General features: G+C 40.3%; 1 protein-coding gene across 1 annotated transcript in view; it reads left to right on the forward strand.

Moving 5' to 3' along the window:
• Nucleotides 1-2,777: 2,777 nt before the first annotated feature.
• The window catches only part of LOC115777705 (H-2 class I histocompatibility antigen, Q9 alpha chain-like), a 75,949-nt gene continuing 59,090 nt past the window's right edge, over nucleotides 2,778-19,636 (forward strand). The window contains exons 1-3 of the mRNA XM_030725668.1: nucleotides 2,778-2,966; nucleotides 17,698-17,964; nucleotides 18,267-18,545. Of these exons, the coding sequence (XP_030581528.1) occupies nucleotides 2,912-2,966; nucleotides 17,698-17,964; nucleotides 18,267-18,545 (601 nt within the window). The 5' untranslated portion in view covers nucleotides 2,778-2,911. The remainder of the gene's footprint in view (nucleotides 2,967-17,697; nucleotides 17,965-18,266; nucleotides 18,546-19,636) is intronic.

Below are 19,636 nucleotides of genomic sequence, written 5' to 3' on the forward strand. Positions count from 1 at the left end.
TACTGTTACTGAATTGTCCTCGCTGCTTTTAAAAACATCCTTGCAATGCCATTACGCCATGTAAAAGAAACTGCATTGTAAAATGTTTAAATGAACAGCAAGTGTGTAACCCTGCAATGTAAACAACAGTGCAAGCGGAAGTAAACTACTGGATTCCGCTACGAATATGGGTAATGGCGCGAGGTCAGGAATGTCGTCATGACGACTAACAGCACCAACACCCATAAATAAAGAGTTTGACAATATAACATCACTTGAAGGTATAACATGACAGTGACGTTATTTTTTATATGCATGGAGAGCTGCAGCATTGAGTAAAGTTATAAAAACTCACCAGCATTTCAGACCTTTATTACCCATGGCAGCAGGTGATGGCGGGAGGGTATGCGACCCTGTTGCCAGCTCCGCTAACAAGCTAAAGTTAAAACTTTTTTTTTAATTTAGCCCAAACTTAGAAAATGATAAATAAATAAACTACTCCTGCCGATTAAAAGCTCCGGGTTTTAGCGCAGGACTTGGTGTGGCGGCCCGGTGTGTTTTTTCTCTAGGAACCCTCCAGCTATTCTTCCAGCAGCAACATACCACCGGCCTCTCATAGCTTTTCTGATTTTAGCACCTGTCCATCGACAAGCAGGAGCTCAAGCCCCGGGTCCAGCACAGGCACTCTACCCCCTCGATACATTATGCCATATTAAAGCCAAGACCGTCAAGAAAACGACACCACAGCTAAAATGTTAACTCAGATGGCCTTCAGATTTTCTAAGTTTTAATGTTCACTAACCCGACACCTCATGCTACACCAGTTTGGCTAGCTTTAACCTCTCACAAAAAATTGCAGTTGTACATATATACCGTGATATCCAAACGCATATACTTACGTTAAGCAAACTATGTATTAATCAATAAACTTGCGCAAGGGAAAATGAATGCAGCCATAAAAAATATCATGCAAAAACTTACCTTTTCACGATGTAAGCTCCAGACTGCATGAGACTGCTGCTGTCCCCGCTCTTGAAAAACACGTCACAGATACGTTGAAATTCTGGAGCAACTCTGTCAGGTGTTGATTTTAAACTTAACACCAGATAGAGTTACTTAAATTTAACTCCCTGGAATAACACCAACTCTTTTGGGAAACTAACACTTATATCGTTGACTAGACTAAACAAGTGTTGAATTAACACTGTATTTTTAACAGACAACAACAACACTTGAAATCTAACACTTCTAATTTTGCTGTGCAGAGCAGTGTTAGATGTGTGTAAAATGTCACATAGGTGGAGTCACTCAATCTGGATCTCAGCAGTTCTTGTTGAAGTTCAGAACAGTGAAAATCTGCTCACACAAACATGTGGAGCCAAACAAGCTGAACATTTTCTTTGTTAATCTCTGGGAACTTGATCTTATCCAGCTGTCGGTGTTGTGCCAAATTCATTTCAGAAAAAAATAAAATGACTTCCAATGTTTTACTGTGTTTTTTTTATGTATGATGTCTTTGCTTATATTGGTGAGTAGACTGTAGTTTTGTCCTGCTCAGTTGGTAGTATTCTTATTTCTGACCACTGCCTACAGTGGGAAACTAGTAAGGCATATGTCAGGGGTATGATAATTTCATTTTCGGCCAATAAAAGGAAGCAAAAGCTAAGAAAACAACAAGAGCTTAGCAAGGAACTCAAAGCAAAAGAGAAAGCATATATCGAGTCCCTGTCTGCTCGGCCGTTAAGGGAAATTTCTGCAGTTAAGTCTGCTCTTAACAGCCTACTCACACAACAAGAGGAGACTAAACTTAAATTTGTGAGACAGAGATCTTATGAACATGGCGATAAACCAGGGAGGTATTTGGCTTAACTTACGAGGAAAAGAGCAGATTGCCATTTATTCGCTGTCATTTGTGATGATAAAGGGACATCGGTACATGATAGCATTCAAATAAATTCCATCTTTAAGCAATTTTATCATGACTTATATTCATCGGGACAGTCAATAGATGCACATAACCTAATGGAGTACTTTTTCTCACACATTAAGCTACCCACCATTACAGCAGAACAAACTATTCTTAATGCACCCATTTCCAGAGAAGAAGTTGTAAATGCTATCAAGAAGTTAAAAAGTGGGAAGGCTCCTGGGCCTGACGGGTTTACTGGTTGGGTATTGAAAGGATGAATGATGTGAGGCTGAGTACCAGCAATCCTGTTATACTTAACACAGTTAAAGCCTGGCGTTTGGTACGTCATCTGATAGGGGTTTCAATGTATGGAGGGATAGGGGGATTATAATGCTGAAAGATGTTTTTTCTGACATCACACTGATGTCATTTGCACAACTGTCCATGAAACATAATCTCCCCATACACCTCAGAAAGTATATAGCTGCACCCCTGAACACAGGAGAAATGAGGAGCAGGAGAGAGGAGACGGTCAGATCACGACTCAGACTTGGACACATTGGTTTAAATAGCACATTATTTATAACAGGTAAACACCATGCAGGAAAATGTGGTGGAGAAGATGAGACCAAAGAACATGTTTCTATCAGGCCATATTCCATTTTTTAAAAACAGACTAATTTGTTTAGTGGGAGGTTTTTATTGTTTTTTTGGGGGGAGTTACATTTAAGTCCACACTGCATACCAGTTTGCAGCAGCGCTGCACTGTCTCACCAATAAAATTAAAAGGAAGAAGAGGAAGTGGAAGAGAGCTGGGCAGTTTCTCAGTGCCAACTACAGAAATCCACAAACGGCCCTGGTTTGTTAACAGCCATTAAAACAAGAAGAAGAACAAGGAAGTGAAGCTGAAAATGGAAAAAGGAAGTAAACGGACATTAAAATAAAAAGCTGTTTTTGAAGGGAAAAGAAATAAGCACTTTTTTCCTTTGTTTCAAAGGAGAGACGTTTGGATTATGGCAAAGAATGAGGACAGTTAGACTCCTGATACTTCTCTGCTACTCTGTCTGTGTGACTGCAGGTGAGCATAATAAACCGTCCTTACTGTACTAACAGGTAATTGTGTTACCGGGCTAGGAGGGAAAAATCTCTGTATTTTATTTGTTTCTGTCGGCCTGCACCGCATGTAAAACACCGGGACTTTAATTTTGATTTTGTTGCTTGATTGTACTACATGGTATCTGTATTCCAACAAAACAACAAACACACAAAAAAGAAAAAAGTAATGATAACGCAAAGTAATCAAAGCTTCTCTTACTGAAGGTAATTCACTTTTTCAGCTTGGCCTAGATAGTAGAATCTGCTCCCAGAAAAAGTGTGGGTCCATATATTTCCTGAACCGTGGAACCACAGGGTGTCCATTGGTAAATGGACTAGCTCTTATATAGCGCTTTTCTACTCAGTCAGAGCACTCAAAGCGCTTACACAACATGTTTACATTTACCCATGCACTCACATTCATACAAGCACTTCCATGTTTATACTAAGCTAAGTGCTTTTAATTAACTAGCATTCACACACATTCATACTCCGACAGGATGGTCGGAGAGCAACTTGGGGTTAAGTATCTTGCCCAAGATACATTGGCATGTAGCCTGGAGTAGCCAGGAATCGAACCGCTGACCTTCCGATCAGTAGGTGACCTGCTCTACGTACTGAGCTACAGCCACCCCATACTAACGGTGGACTATTCTCAATAGTCCACCGTTTCATCTGTTAGGGCCACATCCCTTATAAAATTAATAAAAGTCTCCAAATCTTCTCAAACAGTTGTTGCTTGGATTTATGAATATATTTTATTGTTTCAAGTGCCGAGCGAGATAACATCTGCTTTAACCGCTGGGTGGTGCTGAATCTGCTGATGTTTCTGCAGGTCAAAGCTGGACACTTTGTTGCAGTCAGTACACTGAGGTCTATAAATGCACATTAAGCTTTGCTATAATTCTGCTTCTCTGCATATAGAACCATCAGAAATCATTTGGGTCTACTATAATCTGTTTAGGAATTATTTTCAGTTATGTTCTTTACCTCCTCCCAAAATATTTTTATCTGCCTGCATTCCCACATGCAGTGAATTAATGTTCCTATGGAGACACACTTTGTACATGTCTGCTGTGTTTTTACCATTTAAATTGTAGGACTCTAAGACAACTATTTATAGACATTGTGTGAACTTTAGCACATGTTTTTCCCACTCTTGCTCACTAAAAATTTGTGTCAAATCCTCATTCCAGGACATTAATTTATATTTTGAATTCTCTGATGAGTTTGATATCAACATGTTATAGAAATCTGATGATGCCTTTTCTTAACCCTCATAATGTCCTGTTGTTTTTTTTTACCCCAAATGAAATCTATTGCTATCAAAATATGTTTTGCATTCATCCAATGATTTGAAAATAAGAGGGGCTGTTCGATACTATGCGCTTTATGATTAGAATCAATTTTAAGCAATTTGATTGAATTTTGCATTTTTATTTAATTTAAAAACATCTGTTGTAATATGGGGTCAAAAAATGACAGTCAAGCCAAGTGGGGTCATTTTGACCACAGAGGACAATGCGTGTAAGGAAATCTGGAGGACATTACAAGGTTAAGTTATTTTTCGCTTTTTCCAACAGTGAAAGGGGACATTTGTTAAGACTGCTCAGATTTGCTTTTACAAACTTCTCATTTGAATATATTAAAAGTTGTGTGTGACATCAGACTCTGGAAGATAGAGGTCATTAATGGTTTTAAGTCCTCTGGATGTGTCATGGGAAATGAAGGACCCAACTGTGGGAGCAACTGTTAAAAGTTTAAAGCTTTTATTTGCACAAATCAGAAGGTGAGTTTGTAGGTTAGGTCCGAATGTAAGCAGGGGGAACTCACTTCCAGCACTCTGTTGGCCAGACGAGGCTCTCTCTTTGACTCGTAACTTCTTGCTCACTCGTACAGTCGGGCTCTGCTCTGCACACAAACAATAATACGCTTTTCTACCAACAGGGTGCCAGTATTTGAACCGTTCAGCAGTTTTTTCACCGCGAACGCATTTGGTGCTCGGCTGAAAAATGGGTTCAACTCGGCTGGTCTCGAACCAAGAACGCATGACAAAAGCGGCAGAAGGGCGTGACTCTGTCATCTCAACATAAAGTTTTCTGCCGTATTACACAGGGGCGCTGCTATATACTTTCTGAGGTGTATGCGGACACATTTTCTGTTTTGTGCCCCGGAGAGCTTTCTTTTTGCCTCACCATCTCTAGCTACCTGTGCTCAGATGATAGCACGATTCAAATAAAATAATCGAACTTACTGGCAGTGCAAACATAGGTATCTTAACATAAACAATCCTGCAAAAATTAGCAGGTAATGATAAACTTATTGATTAAACATTGTACAGCTTTGTACCCAGAATTACATTAGAAACACACTGGTAAATATGACTCACTTTTTCTTTAAAAATACAAGGCATCCCCATAACTTGGTACCTAAAATAACTTCTGTCAGGTAAACAGGTTTTTTGTGAAGGAAGACACCTGAAACACTTTAATTAAAAAAGTAAAACATTTAATATATTAAAGGATCAGAAAAAGTACACATGGCCATGTGGGGGCTCAGAGTAAGAGTGTGCACTCTCTCCCTCTGAGCCCGTGTTCCTGTCTAACCAAAACATTTTTATACAGCTCGTCATTATCTAAGCATAAACAATCTCTGGGTGCTATGAGTTGACCTTCGTCATCCAGGCTCATTCCAGCTGGTTTTCATGACCCAGATTCCTCTCAGTCATAGGCACATCTTCTTCCTGATGTTCTAATTTAATCAATACAGAGAAATCTTGTCCAGATTAGTGACAGAACATGGTGACGTTGGTAATGTTCTAATTGTACGTTCGATGGCTGGTCCTCAAGATTAGGTGCACTGAAACAGAGAAGTTAGAACTTTCTGATCAGTTGCTCTCTGTCTAATGTGTTATTTAATTGTTTATTATTTGGTTGATCCACTGTTTATTAATCAATTTACTGGAGTTTACCTTTAAACATTTGTCCTTTATTCACTGAGTAAAAAATAATCCCTAACAACTCCCTCCTTTTTCACACCATTCAGGTGTGAAAATTTAACACCCCTATGGTTATTAACCTATTGATTAACACTAAAAACAACATGAAAACAAACAAAAATGGCATGAATATAATATATTTAAAGCACAACAAGTCACTACAAACCAGAATTGCTCTCATGATATTTCTGTGAGCCTCTGACTTTTGTAATCAGTGTTTATGCTTCAAAAGGTCACACACACACACACACACACACATTTGTTAGAGACAGACAGAGGGAGAGAGCAGCTCTCTTTTTCAGTAAAGAATGGAAAAACATATAAAAAGCTTTCTAAAGCATTATTATTATTAGCACTCTTATTTCCTAAATTCACCTCCTTTTCTATAAAGTAAGACCAAACAAACAGAAATGCCTAACAAGTGGACTAAAGCACGAGACACAAGATCATAAAACATAACCTCAGATATATCTGTTTAGAGCACATCACATGAAACAAATATTTATTATCACACTTTCATCAATTAGTATTTATTTACTGAATAACTGATCCTGTCATTACAGGTTCAAACCCCCCTTTTCTATGTCTTTTCCCAGGTGATCAATTCCTTAGGAAAATAGGGAAAGTTTGAATTTGTCCATCTGATTCCCAAAACATTTTCCCATCATTAAAGATACAGGATTTATTTATTTATTTGAGTTCTCTACTAATTTTGACAGTGCTCTGGAGAATTGAACTGCTGTGGTTAAATATTATTTAGACTGAGTAAACCACACAAGTAACATCTGTTATTTTATTCTGCTGTTAATGATGTTCCAGTTTTCCAGTCAGCCTCTGTAAGGTTAATCAACATTCCTAATTTAATATTATAATTAACCCAATCTAAGTTTTGTTTAATTATGACCCAAAGGCATACAGTGACACAAACTCTGCTGCTGTACCTTAAATTTGTTAGGAACTCCAACAGGAACTCTTAGGCATAAAGAAGCCTTTCAGGCTGATTGTTTTATTACAACCTGGACTAATTCAGACACCATCCCATTTTCCCAAGACTCCCATCCTCCACACGTCAGTCCTCTGTTTGGCAAACCAGGGATTTTTAATGCCAGTTATACTCCGATAACAGGCCATCACACTGAGATGTTCCCATCCACAGTGTGACGGACAGGGGTTCTAGTCCGAGGCAAAACATTCCCTGTAAAAGGCACATTTCCTTATCAGGCCATAGCGGGGAGCAGTTACTGGTATCTTTGAAAACTAGTCCAGTTGTATTAAGTTGTACTGATTTTTCCTGCTGTCTTTAGTTTGAAAAGTTGAGTCTTGAACTGCAGGTCTTTGGGGTCAAAATTCAAATATGAATAGAACCTGCGGTCTGATCAGGTCTAACTGTTCAACATAGTTTTATTTATTAATTTTACCCACTAAATATAACTCCCTGACTCAAAGACTATCAAATTAAAATGTACACACTACAATTTGCCAAGAGACATATTTAACAGCAGAAGTTTATGTTTGAAAGATCTATTATTCAGTGTCTTCATATTAAAGATCTCTTGATTAGTTTAACCCAGTCTAAATTTTTCTATTCTAGAAATGATTCAATTTATTCAGATAAAAAATAAAAAGGAATTAATGCTCTGAAATCAACACTTAATACAGATTTAGGACAGAAACCAGGAAAAATATCAATATATGCTAAAGCTCACACAGTCTATGATTAGTCATCCTAGAATCCTATAGTTTAATTTTGCACATGGGTACATGTGTTATACCCATGGAATAAAATGAAAACAAAAACACTAAAGACTAAAGGTAGAAGCAAACATAAAGAAAAAAAACATATAAAATTGTGATACCAAGATCCAACAGTACATTGCCTATGGGAATTCAGCAGGGAGGAAAGGAGCCAGTTTTGAATCTGTTCTTTACTTTTCACTTAAAAATTATACAATTTTAGGGTAGCTCCCTCCTTTTGGTCTCCAGAAACACCCAGGTTTAAGACTTTACTGGCCAATTCTGGCCCCCAAACCTTATATTTCACATTTCAGAATTTAGCCATTTATTTTCTCTTTTTTTTTTTTGTTAAAATTGATTAAAAATAAAAAAAAACAATAAAAACAATATTCATTGCAAATGATATTTGTCCTCATTCTCTTATTATTTGGTTATCTTTCAATGACAGCATTAGAATTTGAGTTTCATTAAGCATGTTATTCAATGTTATGTAATGGAAAACTTGCCAAAATTACAGATATTATTGTTATCTTAATTGCTAAAAAGAAAGGGAAAACTAATTGGACTTAATTCTGTCTTACATCATATACAAACAATCTGCTTTCTATTTAGAATGACACAGTTTTAGTGTTAGTGAGAGAAACCTTGATTATTTTACTGTCATGACTCCATTTATTTATTTTGTACTCTGTGTAATTTGTGTATCTTTATTGGTCTTGCTCTGAATATAACACCATGTAGTGCAGTCAGTCAAAATTATTCAGGTGAGTCTGAAATGTTGTGGTAATTCTCTGGTCAGAGGTCATACTCACACATCTAACTGAAATCAGGACGTGTCCCTCCTTAGACCTCATGTCAAGAAAAAACAATAATTAGTGTTATAAGAAACAAAGCAGATTATATTCCTGTGGCTTTCCAATGATAAATTATCCAAACAAATTATGAGTCAGACTACTGAGAATGTTCAGACTGGAATTGAAACATTGCAGTCAGTTGTTATTTTCTTGCAGTTCCTTGACCTTTGACCACTAATGTGTTTTGGTTCTTCACTGAGAGCCTGTGACTGAGCGTGCTTAAGGCCTAATGCTCCCCATGTCGAAGAGAACCCCTGTTGATGACTCTCCTCCTGGTCTCAGACTTTACACAGAGGTCAAGAAACTTACAGTTCACCTGTTCGTCTGAGTTGGGCCTTCTTACTGAGGGTCATGTGGAACCAGGAGCCTTTTGCCTGAGTCTTTAGAGTCTGTTAGTCTGCTCAGGAGAGCTTGGGTGTGATCTTGAACACCTCGATCTGCACCAGTTTCTTTATTGGTACCTGATCCAGTCTCCTGCAGCCCCAGTGTTGTTGTTCAGCTCCTGTTACAATGAAACTAAGAAATCTTTATTAGTTAAATCTTTACTCTTCTCCTAGTTTATATCCTCCTTTGAGACATAAACTCTGTTTTGTCTCACTAATTAACCTTAATTTAGCTTATTTATCTAAAGGGCATACTCAGTTTTATATCATTAGCTTTTGGGATTTTTTTCTTTAATGCTTAATTTAATATCAGATTGTCATACATTCAAAATTTAAATGTTCTCTGCTTTTCTCTTATAACGTTAGCTTTAAACAAATCTACCAAATAAACAAATGTAAATGCACAAAAGAGAAAATCAGATGATTTTATTTTATCCTACATGTTTTGCATTGTAACAGAGCGGCAGCTCAAGGTTTGGCACTTTGTTTTGCTTTGATTCAAGTGTGTCACAAAATATTCACACAGACTGATTTGTGTAACTTTTCTTTTTAAGGTTTCACCAATACTGTGCTCCTCATGGAAATTTTTTCTTGAAATTTAACAACAATTTGACATAATTTGTGATGATCAAGGCATTTGTCTGCTGTATTGGCTTTTATTTTAGGAAAGTCAATTAAGTTTAGCTTTTCTCCACTAATTGTCTCTAATCAGATAGAGTCAGGGACCCACGAGTGTGCTCCCCTTTAAAATAAAAGAAATAAAATTAAAGAGTAAAATCAAAACAAAATAAGTAAAATAAAACAATAAATGAAACAAATATATCTGCTTCTCAGTGTTTCTAAGGGGTTTATCCCCTCCCCAATTTTTCCCAAGATATTCAGGATTATTTATCAAACCACTCTCTAAGAATGTGCAAAAAGAAAAGAAAAGAAAAGAAAAGAAAGGGAGTGAAATAAAAATATTTTTGCTCCCCAGGGGAACAAGAGAACTAAGCAAAGTCCTAGACAACCAAAAAATCAAGAGAGAAAAAGGAATAAAAATAAAACTGAGAATGCATTTTTTTAAATAAAATAAAATAAATATATGATATTCTCTAAAAATAATGAACTCCTGACTGTCCTGTCCCTTTCCTTTTTTTTTTTTTTAAATCCTTCAATGGTAGCAATACTCACTTTGTATCAGGGATAAACCTTATCCCTGAGAGCTCTTGACCTCACTCCCTAACTCTACTATCCATACCAAAACAAATAAACAAACAAACAAAAGCAAAAAAAGGGAAAACAACAAAAAATTGAAAACAAACATTAAACAAACAACTTATTTCACTCATAACTCATTTTTTCTCTCACTCACACGCACACAAGCTGTGTCTCTCTGACACACACACAAACTTAGATTCACACGCACACACGCACCAATGCTGTAGTGACAGACACACACACACACCAAATGCTGAGAGAGACGCACACACATTTGCACAACACACTCCAGATGTTAACTTTACAACAATTTTCCATTTTCTCTTTCTCTCTGTGTCTGTCTCTGAGCCACACACACTCACACTCACTCCAGTTGTTTTCTTTCTCTGCTCACACACACACACACACACACACACACACACACACACACACACACACACACACACAGACACACACACACTGACTCAGCTACACACACAGACAGATAGCAACAGAAACAGTTTCCTTTTCCTATGTGATTCAGCTCTAGAGTTTTTCCCAGATTTTGTTTTCTTTTGTTTTCCAGGTGCATAATTTAAAACAAAGAATTTATTTGAGCTTTTGCTTTATCTAATAAATTAGCAGGGGACGTCTCCTCCTTTTTGTTTATATTTACTGCGACCTTGATATTTGTCCTCTGCACTTTATGCACCCTTAATTTTCTTTACATTAACCGGTTTCTTTAGTATGTCATCCCTTTTTTTTCACTGCAGTATCAGCCCACTTGTTCCCACACACACAGATACACACATATACACACACACATATACACACATAGAGGCGTCTTCATTCACACTTTTAGTTGCAACTTTTACTAACAATTTCATGCCAATTTCTTAGTCTCTATTTTATTCACACAACACTTTTGTTACAATTTTTATTTACTGCCAACGTGTACCATGAGAGTTGACCCAGTCAAATCCTTATTTTATCTCAATGAAACTACTTTAGTGTACGCTACAAGAAAGCCAATATTTTACTGTCTTAGGCAGCTATGAGCCTCTGCCCGTAGGCCAACGCAAGTGTCTATCCAGAAATCCGCCTCTGGTAAGCCGACAGATAAATTGACAACATTCAGTAATTTTTGCAAAATTATTACTATTTTATATGTCTCTCATGGTATAATGCCAATTGTCACACTACTGTTGCTGTGGATATAAGGAGTTATCTCTATTCATTAGAACATTTTCCAGCCACACACACTTCTTGGTTTTATTAAATAAATTTGATCAATAGTCTATTGCTATAGGGCAGTTTTATGTTCCTTCATCTCTCACAATCCTTTTTCACTCATTTCAACTCTTATCACTTCACTTATTTTATTTCTTTCACCCATTATCTTTTTATTCATTTTTTAAAGTCAATCCCTTTTTGTTTTTCTGACACTTTAATATTTTCAAGCTTTAAGCAGTTTAACAGATCCTCTAAAATTTGTTCTAATAGCGCTTTGAGTGCTCATACTGAGTAGAAAAGCGCTATATAAGAGCTAGTCCATTTACCATTTACCATTCTCTCGTGACATTTCCTCCTCCTCACTCACAAAAAATTTCAACGTCCAATTCTGCAGAATTCGGTTATTTAAAAACAACAGGTTTCTGCTTACCTTATTTATGACGCACCCCTGTGAGTGTTTTGAGGAGTTCAAGTTTCAAGCTGAGTCCTGGAGAAAATATTCCCCTTTGTCCTCTTTTGCCAATCATCCTCCTTCACAAATCACCTGTCATTACCTGTTATCAGTTCTTTATCACGTCGGGGTCACCATCTGTCAGGTAAACAGGTTTTTTGTGAAGGAAGACACCTGAAACACTTTAATTAAAAAAGTAAAACATTTAATATATTAAAGGATCAGAAAAAGTACACATGGCCATGTGGGGGCTCAGAGTAAGAGTGTGCACTCTCTCCCTCTGAGCCTGTGTTCCTGTCTAACCAAAACATTTTTATACAGCTCGTCATTATCTAAGCATAAACAATCTCTGGGTGCTATGAGTTGACCTTCGTCATCCAGGCTCATTCCAGCTGGTTTTCATGACTCAGATTCCTCTCAGTCATCACAGTCAGCACATCTTCTTCCTGATGTTCTAATTTAATCAATACAGAGAAATCTTGTCCAGATTAGTGACAGAACATGGTGACGTTGGTAATGTTCTAATTGTACGTTCGGTGGCTGGTCCTCAAGATTAGGTGCACTGAAACAGAGAAGTTAGTACTTTCTGATCTGTTGCTCTCTGTCTAATGTATTATTTAATTGTTTATTATTTGGTTGATCCACTGTTTATTAATTAATTTACTGGATTCACTGAGTAAAAAATAATCCCTAACACTTCAAATCTGCCCCCCACCCCACACTTTTTTTAAGCTTGGACACAATGGGGATGAAAACTGAAAGCATAAACACATTACTACTTACTACTCTTTTTTTTTCAACACAAGAACATATCAACATACAGTTCAGCCTTTATACTTTCGATCTGGCTTACAAATCAAAGTTCCTGATCAAGATGGCGGCACGCACAGACGCAGCGGCTCACGGCTCTTCCTTTCGGTGCTCTTTTTTGTACTTTTTGTACTTTTTGTATTTCATATTTGTTAGTTTTGGTGCATTTGTCTCTGCAAACAACTGCTACAACACGCCAGGATCTTGTGGACATTGGCTACCGGCACAAGATATCAGTATCGAGTGATTTTCACTACACTCATAACATCCCAGACGCAATAGCGAGACCGCCGGGTGCTCCGTGGATTGTTATCGGGTCTGGAAGGTGCCACCGATGGCGGAGGGAGAGGAAGCAGAAGCGGGGCTGCAGGTCCGGCTTTATGCTGAAGCTGAAATGCCAACCACACAGGCCTCCTCTGCCAAGCCTGTATCTCTCCAACGCCAGGTCCATGGTAAATAAAACGGACAACCTAGAGTTAGAGCTGGCTGTAAATCGCTATGTTCGTGACTGCTGTGTAATGATTATCACCGAGACCTGGCTAAACCCCCACATTCCCGATGCTAGCGTGCAGCTAGCAGGCCACACTCTGCTACGCGGAGATCGGACCAAGGACTCCGGTAAGAGCAGGGGAGGGGGTCTCTGTATTTACGTGCATGAGGACTGGTGTAACAACGGAACAATCATAGACAAACATTGTTCCCCAGACCTCGAGTACATGTCTGTAAGATGTCGGCCTTTTTTTCTACCCAGAGAGCTAACAGTAGTGATCGTCACAGCTGTGTATATAGCTCCCGATGCTAACGTTAGCATGGCGCTCTCTCTCCTGCTGAACGCCATTAACGAACAGCAGCGGGTCCACCCCGACGGTGTTCTTATTATCGCGGGAGACTTTAACAAGGCGAACTTAAAGACTGTACTCCCGAAATTCCACCAACATGTCAAATGTTCCATAAGAGGGGAGAACACTCTTGGCCATGTTTACTCCAACATTAAGCACGCTTACAGAGCCAAACCCCTCCCCCACCTCGGCCAGTCCGACCATCTTTCCCTGCTGCTCACCCCAGCATACACCCCCCTCAGACGGAAAGCCAGGCCTACTGTAAAAACCATTACAACCTGGCCTGAAAACGCACTCTCCGACCTACAGGACTGCTTTGAGTACACAGACTGGGACTTATTCGAACACGAGGACCTAGAAACATTCACAGGGACGGTACTGGACTACATTAAGTTCTGTATCGGAAATGTGACTGTTAGCAAAAACATCCGGGTTTTCCCTAACCAGAAACCCTGGATGAACAGCCAGGTCCGTTCACTCCTCAAAACCCGTGATGCTGCCTTCAGGTCAGGCGACAGAGCTCTGTACAGTGCTGCTCGAGCTGACCTGAAAAGAGGAATTAAAAAAGCCAAAACGGACTACAGGAGGAGAATAGAGCCCCATCTGTCCAGCAATAACACACGGGAGGTGTGGCAGGGCATTCAGAACATCACAAACTTCAGAGGCTGTGATTTGACTGCAGGAGACCTGAGTGTGTCACTAGCAGAGGAACTTAACTGTTTCTTTGCTCGCTTTGAGATGCCGCAGGACCACCCATCTGCTCCAGTCCTGCCCCCCCCAGGCTGCACCCCACTCACTGTCCAGGAGCATGAGGTACGGCGCGTGCTCCTGGCAGTGAACCCCAGGAAGGCTGCCGGACCAGACGGAGTACCTGGCAAGGTGATCAGAGCGTGTGCCCACCAGCTCACCCTGATTCTCACCAGGATTTTCAACTTCTCCCTGGCCCAAGCAGTCATCCCCCCCTGCCTAAAATTCAATTCAATTCAATTCAATTCAATTCAATTCAATTTTATTTATATAGCGCCAAATCACAACAAACTGTCGCCTCAAGGCGCTTTGTATTGTGGGTAAAGACCCTACAATAATACAGAGAAAACCCAACAGTCAAAACGACCCCCTATGAGCAGCACTTGGCGACAGTGGAAAGGAAAAACTCCCTTTTAACAGGAAGAAACCTCCAGCAGAACCAGGCTCAGGGAGGGGCAGTCATCTGCCGCGACCGGTTGGGCTGAGGGGAGAGAAAGACATGCTGTGGAAGAGAGCCAGAGATTAATATCAATTAATGATTAAATGCAGAATGGAGTATAAACAAAGTAAATAAGGTGAATGAGAAACAGTGCCTAAAAACAGCCACAATCATCCCCGTGCCCAAAAGGCCATCTGTCACCAGCCTAAATGATTACCGCCCTGTGGCCCTCACACCGGTAATCATGAAGTGCTTTGAGAGGCTGGTTCTCCAGCACATCAAAGACCATCTGCCCCCCACTTTCGACACCCATCAGTTTGCATATTGTGCAAACAGATCCACAGAGGACGCCATCGCTGTAGCTCTCCACTCTGTGTTGAGCCACTTGGAGCAGCAGCAGAGCTACGCTCGCATGCTCTTTGTGGATTACAGCTCAGCGTTCAACACAATCATCCCGGACATTCTCACAACCAAACTGCACACCCAGGGCCTCCCCCCTCTCACATGTTCCTGGATCAAGGACTTCTTAACCAACCAGCCCCAGACTGTGAGACTTGGCCCCCATCTCTCCTCCACCCGCACACTGAGCACTGGCTCCCCACAGGGCTGTGTGCTGAGCCCCCTCCTGTACTGCCTCTACACCCATGACTGCAGTCCGGCCCACAATAACAACCTCATCGTCAAATTTGCTGACGACACCACAGTGGTCGGACTCATCTCAAAGGGAGATGAGGCAGCTTACAGAGAGGAGGTCCTGAAGTTGACAGCCTGGTGTTCAGAGAACAACCTGGTACTGAACACCATGAAAACAAAAGAGATCATCATCGACTTCAGGAAGCACAGGACTGACCCAGCTCCCCTCTACATCAACTGCGAGCGTGTGGAGAGGGTCCACACCTTCAGGTTTCTCGGTGTCCTCATCTCTGCTGATCTCTCTTGGTCAGATAACATCACAGCTGTTATCAAGAAGGCTCAGCAGCGACTTCACTTCCTGAGGGTCCTCAGGAAGAACAACTTGGACTCAAACCTGCTGCTGACCTTCTACCGCTCATCCATTGAGAGCCTGCTGACGTACTATATCACAGTATGGTACGGCAGCTGCACTGAGGCAGACAGGGTCAGGCTTCAGAGGGTAGTCAAGACAGCACAAAGAATCGTTGGCTGCCCTCTCCCCTCCCTGATGGACATCTACACCTCCCGCTGCATCAGCAGAGCCAGGAACATCATCAAGGACAGCTCACACCCTGGCTTTGACCTGTTTGACCTGCTGCCCTCTGGCAGGCGCTACAGGTGCATCAAAGCCAGAACAAACAGACTCAAGAACAGTTTCTTCGCCAGAGCAATCACCACCCTGAACTCACACACTCACCCACCGTAACTGTGCAATACCCACATCTCTGTGCAATATTATATTATTCATACTGAACAATATCTATCACTCCTATATTGATAATATCCAGTATTCATTCACTAGTGCAATATTCATTCACCAAGTGCAATATTCATCATCTTCATTATTATATGTATACACGCATTTACTTTCTTACAATGTACAGATGCACCAATGTAGGTATGTATGTATATATTTTTATACATTCTATTTTTTGTATTTTTTGTAGGGGAATGCACCCAAACGCCAGGGGAATGCACCCATTCAATGGCTTCTGTACGCTTTTGTCTTAGCAGGTTTATTCGCATGTGCTGCTTTAATGAAGATGTTATATTCCCTCTCAAAAATACGCCAGTTCTCAGCGTTGTCTCCTTCAAAACGGAGCGGGTCGGGTCTGCGAAATCCCTCCGCCATAGTTAGCAAGCTGCGGGTCTTTCAATGTTTGGCAAAAAAAAAGAAGGAAAAAAACGGACTCACGCACTGCAGATCCAAACATCTTTTGACACCATGTCGAAATGAGTGAGGAGATTTGACTTAGTTAACAGCGGTTTTTAATGGCAGCCTGAAAGCGATAGCTTCACAACGTGTCTGCATCTGGAAAAACCAATAGGTGGAGCCCGCGCTGCAACAAGTACGGCATCCAATATAGTACACACATTGCAAAATACACAATCATTCATCTAAATGATCTACACTGTCCCTACTTGTCAGGTGAGCATTCAGGAAGAGCAGGTGAGTGATTAGCAATTGCCATCAGGTGTGCAACTCATTGCCGGAAGAGGCTGGTAAGAAGGTGGAGAAAACACCGAGCCTGCCCCGGAAACAATACCTGCACAAAGAAGAACAACAATACTGGGGAACGCTAGCCCGGAGAGGGCGGGGACCATGACAGGATGCCCATGTTTTAAATACTGCATCTGCTCTTCCTGGTGCAACAAACCCATTATGGCCATTTTGGATTAAATTTCTGTCATGTGCCTCAGAATGGGATTCTTAACTTGTTTCTGCAGGTTTCTTACTGTGTCAGAGTGCATAAATGTGGGAAGTGCTAGTTTTAAATTATGGGACTCATTTCCACCCAGTGTGGATTCTCTTTGTTTGAAAAATAGAACATAATAGAGCTCAGCTGTGCAGCCCAGTAGTACCACTTAAGATTGGGACAATTTAGACCTCCCCGATTAAACAGTAAATAAAGCAGTTTCTTCCTAGTATTGTTAGTCATGATAACTGGTATTGCATTTGTATTTATTAATTTATCGAGCAGCCCTGCTCCTGGGTCCTCACTCTTAGTTACATTTGTAGGGAAGTGCGTGTTAGGTTGAGCTGCAGGGGTTCAGAGGGGTTTCTGGTTACAGCGTAGCTACAATGTAGCAGGTTCCACTCTAGTTTTAAGTTGGGCCTTTGTTTATGTTTATGTTACAGACTGAACTGTTTAGAAAACACGGCTCAGACTGATTTTCATAAATGAATGTGATGATTAAGTTACTGTATGTGTTTCAGTGATTTTCAGCCTTTTTATAAATAAGTTACCATTGATGTATTAGTGAGTGTTTATTTTGGCATTATAGACTTTATTAGAGTCTACCATGTGTTGCTGATGTAAAAATAAGTTAAACACTGGATGTTATTAAAATGTAATATATTAATTGTTTTACAGTGACTCACTTTCTGCAGTATTTCTACACTGGATCTTCTGGGATCCCAGAGTTCCCAGAGTTTGTGGTAGTCGGGATGATCAATGACGTTCCAATCATTCACTATGACAGCAGCAGCCGGAGAGTAGAGCCCACACAGGACTGGATAAAAAAAGCCACAGAGGACGATCCACAGTACTGGGCCACAGAGATTCAAGGGTTCAATAACACCCAGCAAACGTTCAGAGCCGATATTGAAACTGCGAAGCAGCGCTTCAGCCAAACTGGAGGTTTGTTTAAGATGAATTATTTTCATATTCTTTGTTGTCCATCACCCATCACTCATCTGTATCCATTACCACAGTTTTTCTTTTTCTACCATCTGATCTGTCAGAACTGGAACTTTTTAAAGGACCGTATTCGTTAGCTCGCATGTTTTGCTTCATTTGTGATCGTGTATAATGTGAAGTTGTATTATGTGCCGGCCTGTCTCAGACACAGTAATTAACAGAGATGAAGTGACATTTGACCTCCACTGTCTCATCATGGACCTCACATGATGGTTGGCTGATTCTGGCTCTTTTTCTCTCAGGTGTCCACGTTGTCCAGCTGTTTTATGGCTGTGAGTGGGACGATGAGTACGAAGATATTAGAGGATTTCTTCAGTATGGCTATGATGGAGAAGATTTCATAGTATTTGATCTGAAGACACAAACATGGATCGCTCCAAAAGAACAGGCTGTCAGAACCAAACTGAAGTGGGATCATGATGATGATTTAAATATGCAGACAAAAAAATATTTAACTGAGGTCTGTGTTGGCTGGCTGAAGAAATACGTGAACTATGGTCGACACAGTTTGAAGAGAACAGGTATAAAAATTTGATTTTGTTTCCTCAGATTCTGGAAGGAATGTTTTATTCATTTTAGGACGCTCATTTTGGAGCTAAAAAACTGTCAAAGAAAATGATTTTGTCTGTGGTTGAAAAAATAAGTTAGACACTAATTTTGTAAAACTGTTCTTGTGATAGAAAAATTAAAAAAAGCAATGGGGGGGGGTCTGATTATTGGCATCTTTGATCATTTTTGTTGTACATTATGGAGAAAGAAAGTGATTAATTTTAAAACTGTATTAGAAATAAAACAAACTATTTGCATAACTTAATTTTAGTTAGTTTTAGTTTCGTAGGGGTCGGGTGCAGTGTGTGTCGGACGGTGTCCGAGGGCGAAGGCCCTGGCGGACCGATCCCCAGCTATTGGGACATGGAATGTCACCTCTCTGGTGGGGAAGGAGCCTAAGCTAGTGCGTGAGGTTGAGAGATACCAGCTAGATATAGTTGGGCTCACCTCAACGCATGGCCTGGGCTCTGGAACCAGTCTAATGGAGAAGGGCTGGACTCTGTTCCAGTCTGGAGTTGCCCTCGGTGAGAGGCAGCGAGCTGGGGTGGGTATTCTTGTATTCAATTCAATTCAATTCAATTTTATTTATATAGCGCCAAATCACAACAATCAGTCGCCTCAAGGCGCTTTGTATTGCGGGTAAAGACTCTACAATAATACAGAGAAAACCCAACAGTCAAAAAACGACCCCCTATGAGCAGCACTGGGTGACAGTGGGAAGGAAAAACTCCCTTTAACAGGAAGAAACCTCCAGCAGAACCAGGCTCAGGGAGGGGCAGTCATCTGCCGCGACCGGTTGGGCTGAGGGGAGCAAAAAGACATGCTGTGGAAGAGAGCCAGAGATTAATAACAATTAATGATTAAATGCAGAGTGGAGTATAAACAAAGTAAATAAGGTGAATAAAAAGAAACAGTCTATTGTGGGAACATCCCCCAGCAGCCTAGGCCTATAGCAGCATAACTAAGGACTGGTTCAGGGTCACCTGATCCAGCCATAACTATAAGCTTTATCATAAAGGAAAGTTTTAAGCCTAATCTTAAAAATAGAGAGGGTGTCTGTCTC

This window comes from Archocentrus centrarchus, unplaced genomic scaffold (genome assembly GCF_007364275.1).
Source record: "Archocentrus centrarchus isolate MPI-CPG fArcCen1 unplaced genomic scaffold, fArcCen1 scaffold_65_ctg1, whole genome shotgun sequence".
Taxonomy (NCBI): domain Eukaryota; kingdom Metazoa; phylum Chordata; class Actinopteri; order Cichliformes; family Cichlidae; genus Archocentrus; species Archocentrus centrarchus.